Below are 23,564 nucleotides of genomic sequence, written 5' to 3'. Positions count from 1 at the left end.
CAGAGCATAACCCTGCAGATTGCGCTTCTCGGGGTCTCACACCTGCACAGCTCCTCGATCACCGCTTATGGTGGCAGGGGCCACACTGGTTATCCGAAACCGATCGTTTTGTAACGCAAACGCACGAAGATTGGGATTTACTAACGAAATTTCACTCTTACAACAAACTCAAACGAGTGACCGCACATATACTTCGTTTCATAAACAACGCTCGCATATCTGCTCAGAAGTCGAGTGCACACGAACGGCTGTCCGGACCGTTAACATGCTCTGAAATCCGCAAAGCCGAATTATCTTTGGTAAGGTATTCCCAAGCTAACGTTTTCCAACAAGAAATTTCTAATTGCAGGTCAGGGAAGCCAATACCGATACGTAGTAGCCTCGTTCGTCATCAGCCGTATTTAGATAACGCAGGCATTTTACGAATAGGAGGTCGAATTAAGAACGCATCGTGCACGAATGATATAAAACATCCGATTATTTTGCCTAAAAATTCACCGCTCGCTAAAGCAATCGCCGCTGAAACTCACATCGGTATGTTGCACGCTGGCCCGTAAATGATGCAAGCTGCTATACAACGTAAATTTTGGATCCCTGGCATTCGCAATTTAGTTCGGGGTACATACCGCCATTGCGTACGAAGCAAACGCTTGAACCGCAAACCGCTACAGCAGCAGATGTTCGATCTACCACCTAGTCGCGTTACGAGTACGCGATGCTTCCTTCAAAGTGCGGTCGATTTTTCCGGCCCATATAACGTAAAATTTACTCATGGTAGAGGCGCGAAATCAACAAAGACGTACATTTGCTCATTTATATGTATGAGCACAGGCGCCATGCACCTAGAATTGGCCGAAGACCTCACGTCTGCAAGCTTTATCGCCGCATTCAAACGTTTCACCAACCGAAAAGGACATTGTCAGCATATGTTCTCCGACAATGGCACGAACTCTGTCTGTTCCGAAAGGGAGTACGTGCCGCATTTGAAAGGTACGTTAACGACGACAAGTTGGCATCTTACTTCGCCAACACCCAAGTCACCTGGTATTTTAACCCTCCAAGCGCTCCACACATGGGCGGCTATTGGGAGGCTGGAATTAAGCGCATAAAGCATCTTTTAAAACGCTTACTAGACTCCGCGTTACTATCTTACGAAGAGTTTTCAACAGTCCTAACCGAGGTGGAAGCATGCGTCAATTCTCGACCACTCTGCTGGATACCTTCTGACATACAAGACTTCGAAGTGCTAACACCTGGGCACTTTATGATTGGCGAACCAATAAAGGGGTTACCGAAGCTTGACACAGAACCTTTCAAGGGCAACCTTCATCAACGGTGGCAAGCAATCACAGCAATAAGGCAGCACTTCTGGAAGCGATGGCGAGACGAATATCTCGCTAATCTTCAGCGACGATCGAAGTGGGTTCGTCCAACGCAAAACCTACAACGAGATGATGTCGTAGTTATACACGACAACAACGCTCCGCCCACTAAATGGAAAATTGGTCGAGTTCTCGACAGCTATACCGGCTCAGATGATCGCGTACGAATTGTCAACCTACGAACATCCGAAGGAGAGCTGCTAAGACCTAGTTATTGAGAAGCTATCATTATTACCAACAAAAACAGACATTTTTTCACTTTGAATTTTATTGATGTAAACTTTAAATACTTTGTACCTTTTTCTAATTTTGAACGGTCGTTCAAGGCGGCCGGCATGTTTGCGCCTAATTGGCATCTCTATATGTAATCATATCAAACGTCAATTAGTGGCATTGGCAGCACTGACTGTCAGCTGACAATGGCTACTTCCGTTTATCTAAAAAGTAATTAAACAAAGAAAAACAAGTGCAAGTGTTTTTTATAATCGGTTATAATCCTCGCGTAAGTAAACCTTACAACCCGCAACCCGCATTTTAACGCTAACAGGACATTTTATACTGTTGTGAAGTCAATAGACACATATGCTTACTAAGATTGGTGGTTGAAGTTCACGCAAAAAACAGCAATAACAAAACTAAGCAGGGTGAAATGAGAACGTCCCCAGCTGATGAACTTAGTGTCTTAGTAAGTATACCTCCCTTCCCTTTTCTAATACAGAAAGAGGCAGAACTATGACTTCAAAATATCCCTGTCCATTGTGGACAGATTTCTTTGGAAACGGGAAATCAATTTTTCAGGCAGAATTCCGACGGCATAGGAGTTCAATAGCTCGGCAGGTAGCCCGTTAGCACCCAGGGCATTGTTGCTTTTTAATCTGGTTATCCCTGTTCTTGCTTCCTCATAGTCGGGTGGGAGAACATTTATTCCACAATCATCCATTGCGGGCACGGGCTTATCAACGTCTCTGGGAGTTTCATCGCTCTCTCCATTTAGGAGCATTCCCTCAATAACCTAAGCACTCTCGGGAAATCGGTTACATGGTCACCGTTTTTGGTTTTACAGGAGTTTTGCCCCAGGCTTTAAACCTTATGTCTGAGGTCGAATTTTTGGTAAAATTTGCGGACATTATTCCTTATACCAAGCAGCTCAAGCTCCTCGAGGTCATGCCTTCTTGTCTGTCTTTTTCTTTTTATACAGGCGTCTCGCTTCCCTTTTCAAGTGCGGTAGCGTTCATTGGTAATTATCAATAAATTTTAGAGATGGCAATTTTTTTCCTAAGTCAAGGACCATCTCTAGGTCATCTCCAAATTGAGGCACGAAGTAAAAGAGAAACGTGAAAATTTGACAGCCAATAATATTGTTATTAGTAAACGTGGTCCTATTCTTTAAACATAAAAATAAAAAATAATTATAGCTCTTATAATGGAAAATTTGTATAGGAAAGTGTTTCGTATTTTTTATGATTAGGGGAAACTAATTGGGGCTCTTGTTTTCAATCGACTATTCGGTTAATCACTCCAACTAAGTCTGCCTATTCAAACAAAACGCGATTTTACTCAATTCGTTTGAGAAATACCGCGCTGCAATTAGTCGTAATTATTTCAAAAACTTTCCATGGAAGCCTTTAGGTTTCTTCTCCTAAATAATTAGCGATTGGCCCAATATGTGGGGTTTTAATTACGTCAATACTTTTACTTTAATTATCGCGTTACTTTTCTTTGATAAATGTATTTGTTCCTATTTGAATACTCTATTTTAAGTTATAATTCAGGAACTAATTATGGTTTTAATTCTGTGAGTTTATGTATACTAGGGTGAGCATAAAATAAAAATATCTCGTTTTTTCATTTTGCTAAAGTAAAAATATTGTTGAGGACGTCGAAAACGGTAACCTGGAAAAATGTCAACTTGCCTATTTATTTCAAATTAGCTTCAAATGGCATAAGACGAATTTCACTATATTCGAATTTAGGAACTTTCTCACGACGAATACGAACGATAAATTTCATAGAAAATATGATATTTTCTGTTTTTGAGCGATTATATTGTGATGAAGTTGAAATAATTGTAGAAGTTGCGAGGTTTACCTTCAATCTGGATTAATTTTTAAACGAGTCTACTTATAAAAAAACATCTAAAAATTTTTTTGTAGATCTTTCCATTTCCTATAAAAATATATGTATTCACCACAATATGCAATTAAACACAAGTAACTTTAAATTAAAAATAAGATACAAAATTTGTAAGTACTCCCTTTATATAAATGGACTAAAAGAAATGAAAAATGTCTGTTTAAAAAAAGACATAATCTTGTTCAACTGCGATATAAAAAGTTTTAATAACTTTATGAGGAACACACATATTGTAAAAAATTTTGGGAAATTCCGCTTATTTCAAACCTTATGCAAACGTTCGAATGGCTAAACTGTTGAATAAATCACTCCAATATTCTGTATTGCAAAATGGTCTTTATTATTCTACTTTGGGAGTAGTACAATTATACTTCACAATTATACTTCACTTCGCAACTAATAGCGCGTTTAAATCAAACTGATTACTGATTACTCAGTTGCGCTGCTTTTATACTCTCTGTTGCTTCATTCGCATATTTCTACTAAAGTCTAGACGTTTCGCCTTCTAGAACTGCTGTATCTCCTACTTGTAATTGAGCTACATGTATATTTGTAGTTTATGCCTCTCTCATAGTCATATGCGTGTGTATGTGTAAGCAACTACTCCGACTGGTGACCACAAGTGTGAGCGTGAAATATCTTCGTTGCCTTCTATATATGTGTGTAAATGATGATTGATGTGTTCATGTATATACGAGTGGCTGCTTCTTGTTTTTATTGTTGCGTGTTTATTTAGTATCAGCTTACTTACTCACTTACTCAGCTTAGTGATGCCAATATTCGGCACAATATGTATAAAAGTGGAGTGCACATTACCGGACTAAGGCAAGGATTACACGAAACCCTATTTAGGACCTCATAAAAATTTTTTTGTTATTAAAATACCGAAGTGCAACAAGAATATGTCTTTGTTTAAACATACATTTTTCGTTTCTTTTGGTCCATTTATATAAAGGAAGTACTTAAAAATTTTGTATCTTCTATTTATTTTCTCCTTTTGTTACATTGTCAAGATGGCTTGAACTATGTGTAAGGTTTGTAGCTCAGTGAGTAGTTTCTTAAAAATAGATCGCATGATTCCACAATTCCAAATGGACTTTTTAAAACCTCTAAATATTTCGATCCCTGTTCCGTCTAGAAAATTTGTTTATCCTAAATATATCAATCTTGTAAAGCCCCAAGTTTCATTAAACTTTTCAGGTCTCTGAGGTATTAGGAAGTTCCTTAAAACGTAAAATTAAAGTAAAATTTTTTCAGACAATTTTTTTATATTTAACCTAATCTAAAGATCCCTGGACCACCTAGCGAAAATATTTTTCCCTGATATTGCATAGTCATGGGGTTTTGAGGTATGTTCTTTGTTTCAAGAATATAGATCTACGGTAAATTACTCAAATAGCCTTGACCTTTTAATATCTCTAAATATCTCGCTCCCTGTACAATCGAGAAAATTTTTTTTTATCCTAAATATTACAACGTAATAAAACCTAAAACTATGTTCAAAGTTCTTTAAAACTCGAAGCCAAAATTTCCAAGCTCGGAAATTTTTTTAAATTTTCGCGATCCCTGGACCACCTGGCAAAAAAAATTTCCGCCATGTTGCATTGTCTTCGGTTTCTGAATTATGCTTTTAGTTTCAAGACTCTACCTCAAATCTTCGTTCAAAGTTTGAGATCTCTGACATGTCGGTAAGTTTCTTAAAACTCGAAAGCAGAATTTCCAAGTTTGGATGTTTTTTAGAGTTTTCACGATCCCTGGACTATCTAGCAAAGTTTTTTCCCTCACGTTGAATTGTCACCGAGTTTCGATGTGTGTTCCAAGTTTCAAGACTCTAGCTTTCCGGGAAGTTACTCAAAAATGGATTGCAAGAGTTTCCAATTTGGAAGTTGGTGGAATACATCAAACGAAACTAATATAAAGGAAGTAATAAGTAATTTCCTAAGTAGGTTGTATGTTAAAACGAGAATCATACTGTAACATTCAAATTAAAAGCTAAAACTTTTACAAGCTAACTTTTTCGATGTCCTCAACAATATTTTAAATTATTAGAAAAATCTTTTTTCTTTTATGCTCACCCTAGTGTCTCGTGATCCCGAAATGCTTCAAAATTTGTATAATTTAATTGCGGGGGATATAACACAAAAACTGTTGTGCTAATTACTTCAGTTTAAAAAAACGCATAATTGGAATAAAAACAAATAAGGAAGTTGTGGGCGGTGCCACGCTTATTTTCTAAAACTTCACTAAGTTTTAATTTTTTGTCATAAAGTCAACCCACATATTAAGTTTCATCAATTTATCGATCTTTGGTAATGAATTATAGATTTTTTTCCATTAATCGAAAGTTTCGGTAGAGACTTCTTTAAAAGTGGGCGTGGTCGTAAACCGATTCCGTTTATTTTCACAAAGCATATAAATATTTGAAAGGATAACCTTCCTCCAAAATTTCTCTGAAATGACTTCTTATGTACGGTTTAGGTTAGGAAAGGTTGAACTGGCCGGGCATAGACTGACTCAGTCCGTAGTGTTACCAGAAGTTTGTTTAACGATCGAATTGAAAAATCCTATTAAAAACTAGGACTTTTGTTGTAAATTTCTGTCCTCTTGGCAAATACTAGAAGTTTTCAAGGTCCTAGATGTAACAGCTGTACCACTCTTAATAGCAAGAGGCTTAGCATGGCAAGCCTAAGGCACAAGCTCCTGTAAACCGCACTTCCTACATCTGCTATCATTGACCAAGCCTAATTTAAAAGCATGTGACTCCAAAATGCAGTGCCCAGTCAGGATACGCATCATGAGTCTACAGTTCTCATTTTTTAATGAAAGGTGTAACTTTGTAAGTCTAAGATTGTAAGTCCTGCACATTACCTTCGACACTTTACAGCTCCGCGCTTGAGTCCATGCCTTCCCCGCTTGTTCGATCATGTGCAACTCTTGACTTCTCTTAACCTCGCCCAATCCAATTGGGTGGTCCACGGAGCAAGATTGGAGGTATGTGCCCTTTTTAGTTAGTTCATACGTTTTTTTATTCACATCTATTTCCATATGCTTTGGGACCCAATTAAGATATATGCTTCCCCCTATCCCGATTCGTTCCAGGGATTGATTACACTCTAACACACTTTTAGATGCTGTTCTATGCGAGATTATTGCCTAAATTGCTGCTTGGCTATCAATACAAAAGTTGACGCGGTTACAGTTCAAGCTGTGTGTTTCCTGTGTTTCTACTGCTTTGGTTACCGCTACTACTTCCGCCTAGAAAACGCTACAGTGATCTGTAAGCTTGTAGGATCTGTTAATTTCCGGATCAGCATAGTATATCGCAGACTCTACTACTTCCGTGTACACATGTATTCTCACGTCCGACATTTGGGCACCCTTACGCCAACCATCCACTTCTATTGTGACTCTAAGAGCCTCTACGAAGCACCGATACGTAGTCAGGTAGTCTGAACGTCCTGTAATTGTTGACGCCATCTTCATCCGGTTCAGTTGTACCGATGCGGGCTGAAAGATCCGCTTGACAGTTACCCGGGATATGACTATGGCCCGGAACCCAGATAAACTTAATTGTAAAATAATTCGATGGAATCGCAAGCGAGGTCAGGCACTCCCAGACCACCCTCGATCGCACTGTAGTTAAGCTCACGGCCTTGATAGCCGTTTGGCTATCAGAGTAGATGTTAAATTCCCTAACCGTAGTAGCACTGGATAGCATTCCATCCACCGCATCCTTAATCGCAGCAACTTCCGCTTGGAATACACTGCAGTGATCAGCCAACTTAAACTTGCGGCTTACATTTAAAGCCTTCGGGGAGTATCCTTATCGCTACGACAACAACAACATCGATAACACTCCCCAAGGCCTTCGGGGAGTGTCCTTTCGCCACAACAACAACAACAACAGAAAAGCGACTTACTATGAAGCAAAATGCTAAATCTGACTATCCTTGCGGCAGTGACGATAAAATTATGGTTGGTTTTAGCAAACGGGCCAGCAGTACTAACTTTTCTGGCAAGGATAAAGAGGCAAAAGTAGTAAGCGCTACAGTGAACGAGAACAATACAAAGTATTTGCTTTTATCGAAGCAAGCATGGGCGCTTTGCAACTTGGTACCTTTTCACCAGCTAAAGGAAGGTTGTTGAACCGAAGGCGAACCAAACGTTTGGTGTTTTCTTTCCTAAACGAAAATGTCGCCTTCCCTCTGCTTTACAAAAGTCTATAATCTCCTAATAGATAACAGTACTAACTTTTTACTACTTTATGCGCTAAAGTGTTAAATGTGTTTTCCCCTATTCCATTGACGGGGCATATAATTCGAAATTTATTCTGCTGATGAACGAAAATAGCAAAGAGCGATAAGAAATGTCAGGTTGTCGTCACGCTCTATATAGGACGACAGCAAGCGAGTGTCACGGCTCCTTCCACATGGATGGAGGGGCGTCAAAAAGCAGCAAAACGACCGTCGCGTAATTCATGGATCGCTCATAAGGGTTAAGGTATCTCACTAAGCAATCGATTTGCTTTAGAATAAGCATAAACTTTGTTCGAGTTGCTGTTGTTGTTTTGTTAAAAGTGCTTCGCCCCACTCAATAGGTGCGTCCATTCACAAACTGTCATCAAAGTCCTCTAACGGGAGCCTAAAGAAGGCTATTAGAGGCGAAGGTTCCACATTCTAATTGAAAATATGGTTAGTGTCATTTGGGAACACATCACATACAGGACATACATTACGTATATCGGGGTTGATTCTGGACAAGGAAGATTTTAACCTATTACAGTATCTAGAACGAAGTTGCGCCAAAGTGAATCGTGCCTCCCTTGGTAGTCTGCTTTCTTCTTCTGCAAGGGTCTTATGGTGAACCCGTTATCAATATACATATATAAATAAAGTTTTTTTTAGAAAAGTTTGCAAAACATATGACGCTTAAGTCCTCACTAACAGCTCAGCCGCAAGTGCCTTCTTTATTATCTAGTCGCCATTGAGCCAACGGTTTGCGATAAATCCTCCGGGGAACTTTTACTCTCCAATAATCCAAACATCCATGATACCAAGCCATGATGAAATCAGTACAGAAAAATAAGGTTAGAAGGAGAAATGTAAAATGCTGGGAGGCTTTAATGCCAGGATGCGCAAGGAACGGATCTTTGGTCTTACAGTCGAAAAATGTCTCCCAACATGTTGAGGCTGATTTACTTAACAGGTTCTTGCAGTACCAGGTTCCAGCATAAAAATGCATGATCGAAGAACACGAAACCAAATCGATCACGGAGTTATCGACGGCAGACATAGTACCAGTTTCCTGGATGTGTGCACTACGCGAGGTCCAAATATCCACTCGGACCACTACCATGTGGCAGCCAAGATACGTACAACACCATTTGTAGCAAGGAAAGTGCGCACAATAATACAAGGAAAGTTTTCGGTCGAAAATCTGCTCACGAAACAGACAGCTGATGACTACACTCACACCTGCAATATTCGAGCTGACGATATGACCGAGCAGTGGGAGCATATATCTTTCTTATTACGTACCGCCGCAGCTGACATCATGCGTTTCAAGCGAGCCCGCGCTGCCTCGGAAAAGACGGACGCAGGGTATATTGAAGCGTTACCGTGAGGTGAAGAAGGAACAGAGACGCCTATTTAGAAGTAAAAAACGTGAGACAGAACAGCGTATGTGCGGAAGGAAATTCATAGGCTGGCTGAAAGTAATAACGCCCGAAAACTCTAACAAAAATCTGGCGGATGACGAAAGGTTTAAAGACCGGTGTAGTTTCCTGCAGGCACGATAATGGCGACCTGGTTACTGACGTACAGATTGTGCTTAAGTTGTGGAGGGAACATTGCTAACTAGGGAGAGAGAAAACGAAACCGATACATAAATCGCCGATGATGGAAAACATGTTACGGCACCCGACTATGACGAAGTGAGAATGGCAATATCCCGGCTAAAAATCACCAGGCGCGGGGCGCATGCGTCAACCCCTATGCAAAATATGGTCGGATGAGTCCATGCTTGCAGAGTCCCCAGCGAAAAAGCGTGGTTGGGGAAGGGAAAGTCCTAGATAAGGGAAATAAAGTCCAGGGAATAACAAAGAAAGATAATGGGAAACGGCCACGTAGTAGTAAAGGGTCCCCTGAAGCGCTTCTCGACGCACACTTCCCATCGGGAGACTATACAGAAGAGTATGTAAGCAACACTTACATGGTATAGCGGTTAGTGACGGGCTTGATCACTGATACAAAGATCGAATGGGCGGTGAAGATTTCCGGACCTAGATGATTTGTTCCCTGCCCTGCTACCAATCTCGAATACGGCGATCGTGGAACGGCTTTAAACAATATTCGACGGGTGTATTAGACTGAACCATGTACGCAACTCTTGGAGAACTACTGGTGTCGTTTTCTACCAAAGACGTGGAAGAATGGTTAATTGTATCCCAAAGACTACAGACCCATTAGCTTAATATCATTTCAGTTCAAAATCTTTGAACATATAGAAAGCTTTGGACTACAAGGAGTACTCCTTAGGATTCCTTTTAGGCATTGCGGGGAGCTTTTAACAATGTCCAGCCTTAACTAGATGGATCAGCTTCATACTTAATTGCAGAAAGATTACATGGCATGTGGCCACAAAATCGGTGGACAGGGGCACGCTCCAGGGAGTGGTATTGCCACGATAGAGATGGAGGTTGGAGGAAGGGCGCTCAAATGACACATGATTCGTACAAGCAATCAGGATTTTTCAGGCGGAAGTAGTAGCCGTTACTAAAGCAGTAGAAACACTGGAAGAAAACAGCTAAAACAAGCGTCAAATAAGGCTATAATCTGTCATAGCACTACATATAAAAGTGTGTTAGAGTGTAAGATATCTTCAGAAGATTCGGGATAGGGCGAAATATATGTATACCTACATTGGGTACCAAGGCATATGGGAATAGATGGAAATCAAAAAAGGGATGAGCAAGCTAAACAGGGCGCATCGGCGTAAGCTTGTACCGTAGACCTTGCAATTAGATTGGGCGAGAATAAAAGAAAACGACCAAGCAGGAAAGGCGTGGAACCAAGTGTGAGGCTGCAAAGTATCGAAGATCATGTGCGCAGGTCTTACAACCTTAGATTAACAAAGTAACTCTTATCATTGAAAAGAGGGGACTGTAGGCTCATGATGGGTATTCTCACTAGAAAGCGCCTTGTGGCGTCACATGCTTTTTAATGAGGTCTTGTCAGTGATATCAGACATAGAAATTGCGGGTTTGAGGAGGAAACGATCGAGCAAGTCGTGTACGCTGGCTGAAACTACAGCTATTAGGAGTGGCACAGATATCAGGTCTAGAAGCAGCAAGTAGCATAGGTCCTAGAAAGCTTCTAGCCAATACGAAGGGGTTGTTCTATAACATAGGTCCTGGATTCTTATAGGGTTTTTGGTGGTTGAGCAAACTTCTGGAAATACTATGGACTCATTCAGTCTATCTGAGGTCCTCACGGACCAGACAGCACAAACTTACTAACCTAAGTTTAAATTAAATGCATATAAATCTTTATCCAGAATCGGTTCGAAAAATTACAATTATTCGGCCGGATAACTGGAAAGCTCAAAAAGAGCCATACCTTTCGGATACCCGACACAACACTATTCAAACAACTGCCGTTATTCTTGCAAGAAACAATTAAAAAAACTGCAAAAAATAAAATTTTGGGGTAGACTATACATTAAAGGACCAGGGGGAGGAGGTTGTGAGTGGTGGGAAGGGGAGGGGTGGCTTATATTAATATTAAAGTTACCAAAAAATGCAAGAAAACGCAGTGAATTGAGCAAAAATGGTGCTACCAGACTACAAAATATGTATAAATAAAAAACGTCCACTCTATTTTAATCGCGCCTTTTTTTTAACCAGATTTTCTTTTTTTTTATGAAGTAATTTATTTAAAAAAATCGCGTTTTTCAATTACAAATTTTCCATTTTTTTATGAAATAAACATAATTTATTTAAAAACAAGTAAAGGTGTGTAAATTCGGGTGTAACCGAACATTATATACCCAGCGTGAGTTTCAATTGTACATTTCATTTCAGATAAATTACTTTTCTACATAACTCGTGGCACCGTCCATTTAAAAAAAATGTCTCCCCATTTCCTCTTACAATAAAATTCGATAAGTGAAATATCATTGATTCAAAACTATTTTTTGCTAAGTTATAGCTTATTATTCTAGTCTACGACCCTTTTCAACTTGTTTTATATCTAAGTTGTCGTGGTCTTCAACCGATCCCATCCATTTTTACCAATGTATACCAAATTTTATTACGATCCGTTAGTCATAAAAGGGGCGGTGCCACACCCATTTTCAAAAATTTTAGTGTTTTGCAATTTAATGTTATAATTCAATTTAGAAAGTAAAATTCTATTGATACAAAGCTTTTTTTCGCTATATATAGCTTATTTTTATTATTATATAGCTTATTATTTTCGTCCACGACGCTTTTAAAAATCTTGTATATAAAATTGGGCGTGGTCTTTAACCGATCTCGTCCATTTTTTTCTAGAAATATTTGCTGCTATAGGGGAAATTTGTGTACCAAATTTTATTACGATCCGTTAATTTTTCTTCGAGTTATGGCTCCCGAAACATAGAAAATTGCTTAGTCATAAAAGGGGCGGTGGCAGTGGTGAAGTTCTTCCTATTTATTGTTATAAATACACTTGGGAAATGAAATACCATTGATATAAAGCTCTTTTTTGCAAAGATATAGCTTATTTTATTCATCCACGACCCATTTAAAAATCTTGTATATAAAAGTGGGCGTGGTGCTTAACCGATTTCGTTAATTTTTCTTCCAAGCATTCCCTATAGTAAAGGTAACCTCTTTGCCAAATTTTGTTACGATAGGTTTAACGTTTTTTGATTTATTATTAATTACATTTGTAAAATTTACTTTATCACAAGTGGGCGGTGCTACGCCCATTTAAAAAAATTGTTTTTTCAAGAGTCTCAATATCAGTCCACACGTCAAATTTCAACATTCTAGATGTATTATTTACTAAATAATCAGGTTTTTTGTGTTTTCCAAAATGTTATATATATAAAAAGTGGGCGTGGTTATCATCCGATTTCGCTTATTTTCAATACCAATCTATTTTGGATCCAGATAAGCTCGTGTACCAAATTTGGTGAAGATATCTCAATAGTTGCTCAAGTTATCGTGTTAACGGACAGACGACAAGACGGACGGACATGGCTCAATCAAATTTTTTTTCGATCCTTATGATTTTGATATATGGAAGTCTATATCTATCTCGATTCTTTTATACCTGTTCAACCAACCGTTATCTGATCAAAGTTAATATACTCTGTGTGCAAAGCACGCTGAGTATAAAAACTGAAACAAAATAAAATTGTGTTCACTGTTACATTTACCCTACCGGCGCACGTGTAATTACGTTGAACTTACCTGAGAATGTAGTTTCCAATCTTTATATGCTTTTACAATATAATCCATTTTTCTGTACTTTTTATACAGCACTTATTTATAGAAACCACACAGTATTGGGTTTCTTGTGCGGTAAGTAAATTTGTTTGTATGTATACACATACATACACACATATGTATATAATATATAGATACAAATAAACTATTAGTAGGTAATAAACTGAGTCACGATCGTCTTTCACTTCTTCACACTTCCAGCGTTAGCCCGACTTTCTCAGCTGATTATTATTATTATTTTTTATTGACCGTATTGTAAATACGCGCATGCGAGTTGAAATAATTTATTGATTAGGTTATAATCACCAAGCAATCAGTAACACGAAGGATGTTTTTAAATTTTTTATTTTTATTCTTGAAGATAATTAGCAAGAGATAACTATGTTAATTATGTCTTCCTTTTTTGTAATCGTATGTAATTGAAAGGTAAACGACTTGAGCTGGAAAAAGTAACGGTTGTTTACGGACGTGCTTCCACCTATAATCTAAAACTCACTTCGCGACTTTAACGAGCAATTGCGATATAAACATCAGAGAACACAAACGTGGTTTACGTGCTGTAAATTATTATTCTGCATGGGAATTTACAGTTTCAATGGAAACGCCACGGATTTGAGTGTGCCAAATCGGTGACGCTCTAACACTGCATGAGTAGAGATGGGATTGTACATACCTTGAACAGGAAAACACCCACAATATTCCTTTTTTGTATCTTTCTTATTTCGATATTTTAAAATCATTTTAATTGAGGCTGCTTGGAAGTACAAGGCAGATATAAAATTGATACGTCGTTTGAAATTAAGATTTTTTTTTTGATTTTCAATAAACTACCCAGCCAACATTCGGAATAAAAAACCTAGACCGAAAGGATTCCGCGTTGGATCGTTTGTCGGAAATAAATTTCCCTTTTTGCTTAATTTCATGCTTCATATAAGCTGAAATATGAGTACGATATGACTCCTATTAGGCTCACAAACAGTTCATGTTTTGCCTCGTATGTATATGACTCTTAAGGGCTAATTAAACTTCCTTAACCCTAACGGTATAGTCGTAACCATACTCATATCCATGACCATCTCCAATGTAATCGATTAATTGTGCCTTAACCTAAAAATCGTGAAAATTTCATAAAAATGAAAAAAACGCAAAAAATTACAAACATATTCCACAAAAAATTAGTCTCTTAGTCATAACGTATTTAAAACAATGTATAAAATCTACAAACAGTTATTAAATTCACCAATTCAAATATTTTTAGGTTATGGATATGGCGAGAACCCAAAAACCAATTGGTTGGCTATGGTATGGTTATGGTGTTAGCGTTATGGTATGGCACCATTAATCGATTACATTGATTACAATTATTAGAAATTAGCGTTTTTACAACTTTTAAAACCAAGGCATCACTGTGATGCATTTGCATGTCGTAAACATAGTTGTGTGGGTTTTTTATTCAGCCGTTTTAAAAAATGAAGGTATCACTGTGACACAATTGCAGATCGTAAAATTGCTTGTGTTGTTTTTTTTAAGCCACCACAAGACACAGCAGGTAGAATTGAAATTGCCCCTACCCAAAGGTCCCCCCCAAAGGGGGGGGGGGGCATCAGAATTCGTTTTAGATGTATGGTTCCTTCGGCAAATTTTCTTATTTTGATCCCTAGAATACGATTTTCACAGAGCAATGAGCGATTTTTAAATCAACTATACATATGTGCCTTATACTAGTAATTTTGAATTCGGGGTACTTAGGAAGAATTTTGAACACATATAACCGACAAATAAAGATAAGAAAATTATTATATATTATGCATTACAAAAGATATATAAGCAAGTTAATTTATGAAGAGGGAATACCAAAAAAATCCTGCGGCTACACACTCGTATAAAGACGAAATTCAGAGGAAGCTTGAAGGTAAATAAGTAAACTAATAAGTATCTACACAAATATATTGATTAGCACGATTAAGCGATCAAAGAATTGCATGACATTATCCAAATAAAAGCAAAACATTAATTCATTCAATTGCAACTTATTTTAATTAAAATTAATTTTTATTTAGAATCAATTGTTACAGAAAAATTTCTGAATTTTTATTCCGAAGCTGCCTCATTTAATAATTTCCATATTTTTCATTTGTTCATAACGTCAACAAATTGGAGTCATAGAATACTAGTGGGTAATCACATTTTCGTTGCTCATATTTTTCACATGTACATATTTTGGACTCAAATTGGACTCGATAGTTGCGAGCGCTTTGAGAATGTCAATCATTCCCATGGCTGTCATAACTTAAGAATCCAAAATAAGTCCAAAAATAATTGTGAAATGTTGGAATCAGAATGTATTTGGGATCCCTTTATAAATTGGCTAAATATGCGCTGTTTACAAGTCATATCGGTCTCTTAATTAGGCTCGATGTATGGCTTATGTAGGACGGCCATCGCAAGAAGGGGAATACATTCATTCTGGCCTCCCAAATGAGCTCATATTGACTGTAAACCCTCCGATTTAGATATCTTTTCTGACGCTTTTTTAACATTAAATATTGGATGGGTTAATAATAATGTTTGCATTATATGGTGAAGATTTATTAAAAATGCTGGATTACAGATTACAAATAATTCAACAAATGGTGCAGTGAATAACTACTTTTGAATCCCACAAGTATATTATACATCGGGTATACTTTGTATTGATTTTGTGTGTCTGTTTGCCATATTTTCTAAAACATGATCAGCCCAGTTCTAAATATTCCTTCGGAATTTTGTTCTCGCGAATTTTCTTATTCCCGCGGAAAAATTCCTCCAATTCTTTTCTCCTAGGGAGAACAATAATTGGCGAATAGGAGTTTCGAATTTTCGAAGTCAGCTGTTTTGTCAATTGAAATTACGTTGCGCATTTCTTATTGTGTTGAAAAAATTTAAAAGTTTAATTATTTTTGCAAATTTATTTGAAATTAAGAAATAAAATATAAACAATGTACAGTATTGCATTTCATGTGGTATTCACTGATATGAGTAATGAATTGGTGCCACAGCAACATCAACAGAGGAGCATAAGAAGAAGAAGACGGCGGGATAACACAAATCCACTGGAGTTGCCTGCTTCCATTCAGCAAAGTAATTTTTTGCAGCCAAGTGGAGTTGGTTTCGTCTTTCGTCAAATGCCAAAATCTATTTAAGCCTTCTTAAAAAATCCTTGATCAATTTCTGGATCGCTGCATCAGCTGTTGCTTATGATATACTTTTCGACTTAAAATACAGAATATTGTGGTAGAATGTACTATTTTAGCACAAGTTTGTACAAATAAGTGTTATTTCTTTAAAGAACCTATTTACTTTAACTATTTTGATGCATTCCCTCTAATTTAACAAGTGAAGAAACTCCTAAGAAATGACAGAGAAATCTCCCTCTCACTCACATTCATAATACCTACTTTTCTCCCATAATAGGTTTCCGCTTTTCCGAACATTGTTCAGAATAGAAGGAAAGGGAGAAGTGAAAAAACTCACAAGGAATTTTTATTTAGAATACGAGGAATGGGAGAAGGGAAAAAACTTTCACGAAATTTTTGTGTAGAATTGGGCTGGGTGTATATTCTGCTTATGGGTAAATATTTGGGTATTTACACGTTTTTAACATATATAACCAATTTACCCGTTATTTGCTATTTGGGTATTTAGGTTCTTCCCATCTCTAAGCACGAGGAAAAATTTGAGTGTATGAAAAACTTTTTAAACATGTTTTTTGTATAATTATTTATAAAACGAATTGTGGTGTTTAGCAACTAATTATACAAATTTAAAGCTTTCAAGTGTTTTACATAGTAGCTGGTGTTTTTTTTTTTTTGTAAATTTTAATTTAATTAATTTAATTTTGTAATACGTTTTAACTGCTCTAATGTAAGCTTTAACGAGATTTTGCTCTTCGCTAGTTACATTCAATAATCGTTTCTTCAAGTAATTTATTCTATAATTAACTGATCATCGTCGACTGGTAAGCTCGCTCAAACACTTAAATGGATTTCATATACACAAATGCGATTGTTGACTCTCGTGTAACCGGTGCGCGTAGCAACAAATACAAGTATTTGAATTTTTTGTTTGTTTTTTGTTTACTTATAATTTTTATTTATTATTATATGCGATATAATCCCCGGTGGTTTTTTTTAATCATAAAATTGACTGTGAGATTGTCTATTTACCAATCCGGCTCACAAATTTCAAAGCAAAGTATCGGTTTGACTGTTGTCTGACCGGCGCGCCTTACGTTACAACATCTCTACCGGCACTCAGTGACTGTAATATGTATATATTTTAGGTACATGAAGAACACGTGAAAAAGACGAAAAAGGCATACAAAAATTGCCTCCCGTATAAGGTGTTTGGTTAGTCAGTGAGTTAGTGATCGCATCGTTAGAGCAAAGAGTCTACTCTCGACGGACGATCTTACGATATATGACTATGTATGTATTGTTTTCGCAGCGCGCACAACTAACTCCGAATCACGTTTAATACCGACTGACTACCACACTACTCATGGCTAGCGACTAGAGACTTTTTGCTGACGGTCGTCTACCTACAGCTGTTCCAGCTGGCGCCCCAATGAAACACCTACTTATGGTAGTATGGTGCGTATCATTGTTTTTTGTTTGGTTTTGTGTGACGATGCAAACAACAAACCGTTGCACCGTGTACTAAACTGTAATTTTGTCGTACATAAAGCCTGATTACTACAGACCACAACCACAATAAGGCACAACTTGTCGAAAATACCGACCCTCATAACAACAAGTGTCAAAATAATTTGAAAGATGTAGCTTTGTGGTCGCCGTGGTGAGTTTAATCAGGCCTATTAACCTAATATGGAAGTTATGGCCGCCCGCTGATTTATGTTCTTGATAATGCTTCAAAGCTGGTACCACCACTCTCCAGGATATATAGTGGATCGAACTTGGCTTGAAGTGAATCGAACTAAGTGTTGTTCCGTTACCACTTTATACTCGATATCTACTTATTTCAAAGGAGGATTGAGCAAAGTGATCGATTAAAAATGTGTTGGTGGAAAATACTCGATACCTAATTGTATCAAACTGTAACGAATCTTAAGAATTCTCGACAAATATGCGCCCTAGTTTATCGTTCAATTCACTGAACTCTTTATTAACACCACAACTATGGTAGTAGATCTTCACAATTTGATGTATTCGCGTACATCACTTGTATCACTGCGCCGCTCTCAGAGTCTAGACCAGGGCTATTCATATCATAGCACAATTGTGCCCTCTCAATTCACACGCATATGATTCGCTCTGTCGTCGTTAATTGAGTTAGTCGTCGCTTGGCACTTGGCGTAGCAACACCGGTGATGAGTATCGGCTGATCGGTATCAAAATATGTATGAAAAATTTTGCGCCATACATATACTTGTTGTTAGCTCGTTTCTTGCTAGTAAGCGACGATTGCGCTCTCACTAATACAGGTGCACTTTCAGTTTTCAATACCCCTGGTCTATACTTTTCCCGAACAGCCTTTTCCATTAGTTGACTATTTACTTCTTCCAACTGCTGCATCTTATATTCGCTCTTGTCTTCTATGTATAGGTGTGAGTCATACCAATTGCGCTCATTATTACTGTATATATGCGGGAGTAATGTTGCAATACCCCTGCAAAAATCGCGAATACTCCATGCATGCATGTATGGAGTACTCGCTATGGACAAAGCGATTGCTCCAAAATTAACTACAATTCATACAAAAAATATAGTCCAATTAACATTGCGATGTCCTAGGACCGGACCATATACTCCAGCTCCGCATTACATCAGAGTAATCCATGGAGTACCCACAGTCCAATAAACATCGTGTAGTGATTACAATCGTTAAAAACGAGCAATGATCGGCTTACAACATGTTCGCGTAGAAACATGAGTTGGTCCATCGCTGCATTACAGTGGAGTAGAATGGTAAGTACTCCAGTGGACCACATGGTCCAACGATTTTTGCAGGGACGCTCCTAACTGCTGTGCTCATGTGTGCCTAGCTATTTGTTGTGTCTTCCGCATACATTGCTGTAGTGGTTGTGCAGCATTTATTTACTAGCGGCATAGTGACATGTCGAAACTCATTCGCCTTAATACTCATTATAAAGCTCAATAAAACTTGTTAAAATTAATCCGTTATATCTTCCTAAAATATAACGAGATTATATTAATTTTTGTACTTAATCGGCAATTAAAAAAAAAGTTTTCCCATACAAATTTGCCTGTGATAATCGATTATTATGATCAAATTTTAAAACCTCGTTCTGTTGCTGAAAGAGACGTTTTAGGAACGTTGGCGATGTCATCTACTAACAAGTTCACGTTGTCGTTTATCGTCTAGCTTTACGTTACTCCTTAACTACACGAAAGCAATTCTCAAGTTCGTTTTCTTCCTGTGCTTTCGATTTAACAGCAGTGAAAGTGAATACCAAGGTTACGTAAGAGTCGGCTGTTATTGTTTTGATTATCGCGTTGCCTATCGTATTGTTAGTCATGCTAAGAACAGACGAACGACGATCTCTATGGACACGATAACGTCAAGGTTAATTAGGCTGTTAGAGATGCCGAATTTACTTGCTAGACCTAGAACTATATCTTGGGTCTTATTTCTAAAGGGAAGCGCAAAACAAACAAAAAGAAAGAAAATTTTGACAGGTAAAAAGCAAATTCCTACGACTGAGACATAGAAAAATGTCAGATAAGAGCAATATGAAAAGAAGAAAGTAGAGGGAGATGAATGATCGAAGAAGAGAGAGTGAGAGGTATGAGTTGGAAAATAATTTTCCAAACGAAGGTAAGTTTATGACATTCAAATAGTTCGGTTTGTCATTTAATCCACAGTGCAATGTGAAGACGGAGAGCATTACTAACTCATATACATACATAACAGAGTTTAATACAAAGTTTTGTGTACTTTCAATACACACATATAGATAACTATATTCATATTAGTAATAAGTATACATATATATATATGCATGTACATTAGACTGGGTCGATTTATTAACCTATATTGCGCCATCGATTTTTCGATAGGATTTGGGCTAAGGAAAAAAATTCCACTACGCATACCCAAAAAAATAATTTTTGAGCCTGCAAAATTTCACCGATTTTTTATGCATTCCTTTCATTTTCAAGGTTCCAAATCATTTTTTATGTATTTTTTTCGTGTCAATTGGCAAATGCAAAATTGGTAAATGCAGTTTTTTGAAAAAAAAAATTTCTTTTATGGAGATTTAGAAGAATTTTGGTCGAAAAATCGATTTTTTTTGCAGGCTCGAAAATTATTTTTTGGGTATGCGTAGTGGAACTTTTTTTTCCTGAGCCCAAATCCTATCGAAAAATCGATGGCGCGATATAGGTTAACTTTCGTTCATACAAATCGACTCAGGTTAATGTACATACTTACATATAAATATTTCAACGCATTCAGGTGTGCGCAAAGTAGGCGCATTTACAAGATTGACAAAAATTGTTGAATATCAGCCAAAGAACGGCTCCAAAGTTATTTGCAAACTTTTTTGGGTGTGACACGTTTTGCTCTTCCCTCCTCGACCTTACCCATTTCCGCATTGTGGGTGCATGTATGTGTGTACGTCAGTTATAAAAAATGTTTATTGCCGAAAATCGGTAAAATTATTTGGGTCTTTCTCTTAGCCACAGATCAACTAAAACTCCTTAGACCTTTGTCGTCTTTGTTTGAGCCCCAAGTTGTGATGTTTTGATTGCAGTTTGTTACCTTATTTGTACTTACATATGTACATAGATCTAGTTGTTAGCGCTTGTTAAACGTTCCCTGCAAAAATCACGAGTACTCCATGCATGCATGTATGGAGTACTCGCTATCGACCAAGCGAGTGCTCCAAAATTAACCACAATTCATACAAAAAATATGGTCCAATTAACATTGCGATGTCCTAGGACCGGACCATATACTCCAGCTCCGCATTACATCAGAGTAATCCATGAAGTACCCACAGTCCAATAAACATCGTATAGTGTTTACAATCGTTAAAAACGAGCAATGATCGGCTTACAATATGTTAGTGTAAAAACATGAGTTGCTCCATTGCTGCATTACAGTGGAGTATAATGGTAAGTACTCCAGTGGACCACATAATCCAACGGTTTTTGCAGGGTTGTTGTTAAGAATACTCTGATTTCTACTTGGTAGAATTAGAAACGTTTGTGATTGTGGAGGGTACGGGAAACTTTTGCGCTTGTATAGCCCTATCGTTCATCATGCGGCTAAGCATGCTTGCTCTAGGTATTTATTTAGTTACTGACTCTGACAATTAGAATACGTACAAAAAAACGTGTACCCTACAAAAATCGCGAGTACTTCATGCATGCATGTATGGAGTACTCGCTATGGACCAAGCGAGTGCTCCAAAATTAACCACAATTCATACAAAAAATATGGTCCAATTAACATTGCGATGTCCTAGGACCGGACCATATACTCCAGCTCCGCATTACATCAGAGTAATCCATGGAGTACCCACAGTCCAATAAACATCGTGTAGTGATTACAATCGTTAAAAACGAGCAATGAGCGGCTTACAATATGTTCGTGTAGAAATATGAGTTGGTCCATTGCTGCATTACAGTGGAGTGAGTACAATGGTAAGTACTCCAGTGGACCACATGATACAACGATTTTTGCAGGGTATTGGTATTTATTTTTGTGGAGATAGAGTAGAGCGAAAACTTATTTCATGAAGAGCCGTTTTACGTTCAAGCAAGAGAGTCTTTGTACTTTGGACACACGTATGGACGTACATATGTAGATACGTACGTGGGTGTATAATAACAAAAGAAGTCTTGGTTCTGATAAAAATTAATATAATGCCTGTTTATACCTAGATGCTCATGGTATAGGGTAATTCTGAATGGAGCGTATGTAAGTGGTCTCACAGTGAGTACATCACTAAACTGAACCATAAAGTGGGAGCAAGGTAGAGTTGCTATGAACGAAATCTCTGAGCATATACACAATCATTGTGCGCGCAAGTGCTCGAATAGATGTATACACTGCTGTTTTTTTTAAATAAAGAGCCAGAGCAAACATGATCAAATGCGTGATTTTTACTGCACATGCAAAATGAGTTTACATAAACGAAGCACTTGGTTTTAGGTAGTCAAGTTTAAGTTAAAATTAGTTTCTTTCTAGTGTTTTGTTAGTTGTAACATCTTTGTATATTATTTGGTTAGAACATATGTAATACTCCTATATTGCTGCTACGTGCTAGGTACACTCACAAACATCAGAGAGCCGATATATTTCTGTTCAACTTTTTTTGTTTTTGTATACAATAATCGAATGTTAGGTTAGGTACACTAACCACACTTATGCTGCTAGGCTATCTTGTTTGGTTTCGAAGCATTTTCGTTACGAGCATTTTCTATTAGCAATATAGGAGTATTACATATACATATATGTTAGAATAACATAATATGGAGTAATAGAGGAAAAATAAAATTTTATAATGAAATGAAATTAAAATAAATAAAATTAAATTGAAAAAATTAAATAGAAACTGAATTTGAAAATAAAATGAAATAAAATAATATTAAGTTAAATTATATATTTTTAATTTTAATCGATGAGTTATCCACTTGTTAACGGATAATTTTTGACTGATTATCGAAAAATTATGGATATGTAACTGATATGTAAGCGATTTGTTATCATATAGTTATCAATATCTTATCGGAGTGTTATCGATTATTCGCCGAAAAGTTATCGATATATTATAAAATGGATATCAATTTGCTTAAGGAAACTTATAGATTATCGATTTCGTCATCAAAAATGTATCGATTTCTTATCGATGTGTTACCAGTTTGTTATCGGTATGTTTCCAATTTACTAATTACGACTTATTGGCTAGTAATGTAACAGATACTAACCTATAAAACTTTAAAATCAAATTGATGACAAATGTGCCGATGACTCGGTAGTAACAAGCCGATTACAAACCGATAAATCGACATTATTCGTTATCGATAATAAGCCGAATATAAAACCATACGAGTTTTTACCAATAAGAGGCCGACGAAGCTCTTCTCAAAAAGCCCGGAGCTTTTGTTTCTGGTAAAGTTTCCTCTGTTGTGGGTTAACTTCACTCCCTGGCCGAGCTCTAGTTGACTTAAAAAAATTAGTTTCAAGACGTACACCTGTTACATATTTACACATTGAATTTCATAGTGGTCACGCCTTTTTTTAAAGACCAGTTCATTTGATCTTATCAACCTTATGGGATTCAATGTAAGCGATACTACGGACCTATAAGACCCCAGCGGGTTAGGGGGTTAGAATATACCCGCGGTAGGTATGTCTGTTGTAAGAGGCGACTAAAATACCAAATAGATTCGTATTCGCGCAATATATAGCTTCTCCAAACCCAATTGTCAACCTCACCTATCCGTGTCGAATCCTGTTACATTAACAACCGAGGCTCTGGCGGCCTCACTCCTCATGGATCTAGGGGGTGGGAGAGTGGTATGACC

At 37.4% G+C, this 23,564-nt stretch overlaps 1 protein-coding gene across 7 annotated transcripts in view; it reads right to left on the bottom strand.

Moving 5' to 3' along the window:
• The window catches only part of red (LysM peptidoglycan-binding domain-containing protein red), a 147,716-nt gene extending 130,177 nt beyond the window's left edge, over positions 1 to 17,539 (bottom strand). The window contains exons 1-3 of one of the 7 annotated variants that reach the window (XM_067761231.1): positions 16,667 to 16,783; positions 13,682 to 13,759; positions 12,973 to 13,448 (exon numbers count right to left, since the gene is read on the bottom strand). In XM_067761231.1, the coding sequence (XP_067617332.1) occupies positions 12,973 to 13,020 (48 nt within the window). In that variant the 5' untranslated portion in view covers positions 13,021 to 13,448; positions 13,682 to 13,759; positions 16,667 to 16,783. Of the gene's footprint in view, positions 1 to 12,972; positions 13,449 to 13,681; positions 13,760 to 16,666; positions 16,795 to 16,894 lie in introns of those variants that run through there. The other 6 variants (XM_067761226.1, XM_067761228.1, XM_067761229.1 and 3 more) reach the window with 6 other exon arrangements.
• Positions 17,540 to 23,564: the final 6,025 nt, after the last annotated feature.

This window comes from Eurosta solidaginis, chromosome 1, assembly GCF_040869045.1.
Source record: "Eurosta solidaginis isolate ZX-2024a chromosome 1, ASM4086904v1, whole genome shotgun sequence".
Lineage (NCBI taxonomy): Eukaryota > Metazoa > Arthropoda > Insecta > Diptera > Tephritidae > Eurosta > Eurosta solidaginis.
Note: the sequence above shows the minus strand (reverse complement) of the source record. Positions and strands in the feature narration are given on the sequence as shown.